At 37.0% G+C, this 5,939-nt stretch overlaps 1 protein-coding gene across 1 annotated transcript; it reads left to right on the top strand.

Moving 5' to 3' along the window:
• The first annotated feature begins 9 nt into the window (after positions 1-9).
• LOC119584644 (gamma-gliadin-like) lies at positions 10-1,065 on the top strand. Its single transcript, XM_037933322.1, has one exon. The coding sequence runs from the start codon at positions 10-12 to the stop codon at positions 1,063-1,065; it is 1,056 nt and encodes a 351-aa protein (XP_037789250.1).
• The last annotated feature ends 4,874 nt before the right edge of the window (positions 1,066-5,939 follow it).

Raw genomic sequence — 5,939 nt, 5'->3', positions numbered from 1 at the left:
TTAAACGGAATGCGTTTTCCCTTCAGAGCACAGCCATGGGGTGCCAACAGGTTCTTTGCTCTAGGCGTATTAGTGCTGTCATTAACAGCTACTGCGCAGACAACACTACAACTCCTAGCCAACCATTCTACAAACTCCTCGCCAATCACTACTAACTCTCCAGCACAACACTACAACTCACTCAGCCAACCACTACAACTCCTCAGCCAACCACATACAACTCCTCCACCAACCGCTACAACTCCTCAGCCAATCACTACAACTCCTCAGCCAACCACTACAACTCCTCACCAACCACTACAATCCTCCTCAGCCAACCACATACAACTCCATAAGCCAACCCTACAACTCCTCACCAAAAAAACCCAACTACAAGCACTCCTCCAGCCAACCACTACAACTCCTCAGCAACACTACAAACTCCTCAGCCAATCACTACAACTCCTCAGCCAACCAGTACAACCTGTCAGCCCAACAAATTACAACTTCCTCTGCCAACCACTACAGATCCTCAGCCAAACCCACTACAACCTCCTCAGCAACCACTACAAAACTCCCAGCCAACCTCAACTCCTCCAGCCAACCATACAACTCCTCAGCCAACCACTACAATCCTCAGCCAACTATACAACTCTCAACCAACCACATACAAACTCACAGCCAACCACTACAAACTCCTCCACAGAACACTCCAATGCACAGCCAACCACATACAACTGCTCAGCCACCATACAAACTGTCAGCCAACACGCTACAACCGCACAGCCAACCGCTACAACCGCACAGCCAACCAACTACAACTGCACGCCAACCGACTACAAACTGCAAAAGGACGTCAACTACAACTGCTCAGCAACCCTACAACTGCTCAGGTCAAACCGCTACAACCGCACAAGCCAACCACTACATATCCTGCTCAGCCAACGACTACTCAACCAACCACGTGCTGCACCGGACACCACAACTACAGCAAAAACCAGCCACTTACAACTGCTGCCCAATCAGCCCACCACCAAAATCCACACCGATTCCACCTCTGCTGGACATCTGTTTGGATACCACTAATCCAAGCAGGTTTGTGACTAATTAATGTTCTACATCTGCTTTACCATCCATCTATCTCGGTTCTGCTGGTTTGTCTATCTGTCTATGAACAATATATATTAGTATACTTATGGACAGGAGGGCATGAGAGTCATTTTTTTCTTCCTGTAAACGTTCAAGTTTAATTATTCATTTGCCTCCTATTCAGTGATGACCATATCATTATTTATTCTATTTACTTATTTAATATTTATCGTGGTATTTATGTATTTATTTATTTTACAGAAAAAATGATCGGCTTGTTGGCTGACTACGGGAAGCACTGACAGTTCACTTCTCCAAACTATGAGACTTTCAAATTACGGAAGTGGGAGCCGCTAAGGACATGGGGGTTTGTGTAGTATTTCATTAATTTTCGTAACGACAGCAGGAGACAATTTGATGACAACTTTTATAATCGATAACTTGTAATAATCAATAATTCTATCTTTATTATTACTGTTTCAACCCCATCCTTTAACTACCAGTTCGGTTAAAAATCCATAGGAAAAAGCTACTGCTAACTGACGCAGGCCTAACAAATCTGCACAACTGTAAATTTTCTAAATGGTTAATTTGAAAGAAGGATATTTGCCTTCCTCTGTTTAGTCAGTTAATTCAGCAGACAGGATAGAATGCGAAATCACCTGCAGCACGACCTTCCAGTGATCGGAGGCATTATTCTTTGACACATGCAATGGGACTGAACACATTGGTCTTATACACCAACACCGTAAGGCATCCACTCCAGGTTGATAAAATGCTCGATTGAGTATTTTGAGTTATACACATAGGTACATGACCAATGTGTTCAGTGTGCTTCGCTGTCTCTTCAACGTTTTGTTTTTTTTAATGTGTCTTATTATACTAGACCATAATAATATCTTATGCTTTAGTGAATATTGCACGGACGGACGGGACCGAGAGCTCGTATAAAGGACCAACTTCCGAGAACCAAAGTCACTTCACCGTACCTCGACACGCACAGGTCTTTATAAGGGCTTTACCTTGCATGCCCAATTCGGTGAGGGAAAACAGGACTGCAAAAGCGCGCACCAATTCGTGCAAGTAAGTTCCCCCCCACCCTCAAATTTTTCTCTAGTGCGATTATTTTAACTTACATCTCGATATAAATAACTTGAATGCACATAAATCTCACCTCAGGTCACGAGGTGTGGTATAGTGAATGGTATATCAGGGGAGACCTTCACATCACCGAACCATCACAGAACAATTATAGGCAGCGGAGACAGCAAGAGATGGGTTTTTCTGCGTGGGTATTTTCACTCCCAACAAATTCTGAGAAAATAATGGAAGTAAAAAAAAAATGTATCTTGATACATATAATCGTTACTACTGATACTGCTAAGGTCACAATTTTACAACTAGCACTTCATCTGCAACACCATTTTGCATCTGTAGATTTTACTTGTATTACCTTGCACTCCATTCAGGCTGTTGACCCCAACGACCACATCCAGATATCGTGCAGCGACTTTGATGTTGGTGGATTCTTCTTTCGAGTGACAGGACGAACACTGTCACATTCCACGGTTGATTCCAAAATGGCAAGTAACTCGGAGTTCGTTTCTGATTCTTTGATACGGTCTAATGAACACTTTTACCCTTGAACATTGTCCATATTTCATGCAGTGTGGTTCCCACCATCATTTGGTGTAAAATTCGTCTACTTATATAGCAACAAACAAACATTCTGCTCGACTAACGGGCCGAAATTCGTGGACACGATACACTGCTGAACGCGGACCCCCGTGGTCACTTGTCACACCGGATCGGCATTTGGGTCTCCGGTTTCAGCTGCACTGCCACACACGGCGCGCAGAACCCGTGTCAGGACCCTCTCAAGAGAGATGCGTGAGTCGAGCGGAATACAGTATTAGTCGTTTAACAAGTCATATAAAGTATAAAACTGCATTAACGGTCCATTCTTATTATATATTAAAAAATTACTATCTTTTTACACGGACAAGGGTGTTTGCTCTGTTATGTATGTGGAAAAAGCACATATACATGTGTTATATATTATGTATGTATATGTGCGAATAGATAAATGGAATAAAAAAAATAAAAAACCAAACAAACTGATATATGACGATACAGCTTTTCCACACAAACACGACACAACACACACAAGACTACATATATATGTATATGTATATGCGTATAGTATATATGGATATTATATATCATATATAGATATATATACTACCTACTAAATAATATATATATAGTATATTATATCTATATATATACATACATATAATTAAATATATATATATGCATATATATATATATATATATATGCATATATATATTAGTATATATATATACATACATACATTATATAATATATATTTATATATATATATTATATAATATATATAATATACTATATATATATATACATACGTTTTAAATACTATATATGTAATACTAGATATTATATATGTATAATTATATATATATATATATATATATATAATATATATATATATTATATATATATATAACACACACACACACACCCCACACACACACACACAACACACACAACAACCACTACACCACACACACACACACAACATATATATATATATATAATATATGATATATTTGAAATATGTATAATCATATATATATATATATAATAATATATATACTACTATATATTATATATACTATATATATATATTAGATATATTATTATATATATATATTTGAATGGTATTGCATATATATATATACATATAACTATATATATAGATTATATATATATACTATATATAAGTATGAAGTAATATTAATATCATAGATCCTATATATTATATACATATAAAATACAATATACATATACATAAATATTATATTCTGGCATATTTATACATATACCAACTATATACATATACATATATATAATAAATATATAATATAGTAATATATATATATACTATATATATATTTATAATATTATAATATATATATATATATATACTACATATATATTATATATATATCAAATAATAATATACTACTATCTAAACTGATATACCATAATATATAATATATTATATATATAATATATTAGATATATATATATAGATGTATAAATTGGTTCCTTACGTGTACAGCAAATGAGATATGGCTGAATAAACGGCCAAGCAAGAGTCTTTCACTTCCCCGGGTTATCACCGTCGTCTAATACGAAGTGGAGACAGCAATGGATGGAGGTTCTGTGTAAAGTAGCATTATGCATCCGCCTTTTTGACAACTGGAATAATTACACGAAATCATGAAAGTAAAAAAAAAAAACCCCCCATGTTTTTTTTTTTTTTTATGGCAATATAAATAAGTACAATCCCTGAACCACTCCGACACAGGCCGTCGTACGCATTGGGAATCAAGCGTAGAGGTGTCCTCTGTGAACTCCTTGCTCAAGTACGGAGCGTCATTCTTCGGTTGTCTGGATGACACCCTCACCATCTCAACGTCGATTCCTCGGGAAAACGACGTGACGTTTCCATGTACTCGAATACCTTAATAACCCATTTATTATTGAGGAATGTCACAAAATGGGCTTCCCGTTTGCTGTAATACGGGTAAGAAAACAAGGGCTGACTGAGATATTACATCTAAGTAACTATGCCCAAGACGTACTGAATGTATTATTGCGTTCGCAAGTACTGGTAAATGAATAATACCGTGTAGATACTGCGGGATTCGCCTGGACCCCAAGGGCCGTGAAGACAAACGAGAGAGCGAAACCAAGCGTACAAGTTAGGAAACCGTTTCAAAACTGGACTAGTATCTACGAGATTCAGCTGCACCGCCAAGGCTGTAAGAGCTGGAGATAGCAATGGACACTTTGAAACAAGCTTTGGTAATTCTAAAACGAAAATGTGATTTCTTATCCAAATACTATCCGGAGATAGATATCATATTTAGTGTCCCCCATACACACAAGCTACTAAGTCATCTACGTTATGTATTTTTTCCAAGTTTATTTTTCGCTTCAATGTAAATGTTCTAATTCCAAGTTGTGCAAAGTAAATTAATATATAAAATGCTATATATACATATATCACTCTGAATACTGTTTACCCCACCTGTCTGCAAACAGCAAACGAGGGAGTGGTTACTGACCAGGGGTAATAGGCCGAATCTTCACTTCTCCAAACTATCCTTCGAAACTACGGGGAACGGAGATCAAGCACAAAAACTGGATTATTCTGCGTGAGTTTTTGCTGATGAGTTTTGGGAAATGGACCTTTTTATGATATGAAATAACAGTAATCCATAGTATTTTCGCATTTTATTCACAATAATTTGCCTTTCTCTGTCATCAAATCTGAAATGTCAGACAGTTGATTTATTATCTTTACATTCCTAGTTCCACTGATAATCCAGATTCAATCCACAGGCCATTCAAGAAACACGACAGGATCATCAATAAGTTTGCCAGCGACTTCACAGTTGGAGGAAAGTTCATTGTTTGCCTATGCATGAACAACGATGACCATTCCAACGCCCGACTCTGGAGTGGGGTGAGCAGTTCTTTGGTTACATTATAAAGTCATGCTACCATCTTTTATTTTTAGGTTCCTTCATGACACGTAATTTCATATCCAATGCCGGGTATAGATAATTGTCATGGCCACTAATATCAAATATAGAAAAATAAGAGAGAGAGAGAGAGAGAGAGAGAGAGAGAGAGAAAGAGAGAGAGAGAGAGAGAGAGAGAGAGAGAGTGTGAGACTTGTCTGTGAAAAATAAATGAATAAATAAACAGTCCTCTAGCTTAAAACATAGAGAAAAAGAGGACATGTTCATCATTATAT

Source organism: Penaeus monodon, chromosome 18 (assembly GCF_015228065.2).
Source record: "Penaeus monodon isolate SGIC_2016 chromosome 18, NSTDA_Pmon_1, whole genome shotgun sequence".
NCBI lineage: Eukaryota > Metazoa > Arthropoda > Malacostraca > Decapoda > Penaeidae > Penaeus > Penaeus monodon.
The sequence above is the reverse complement of the archived record's forward strand: the minus strand, read 5'-3'. Positions and strand labels throughout refer to the sequence as shown.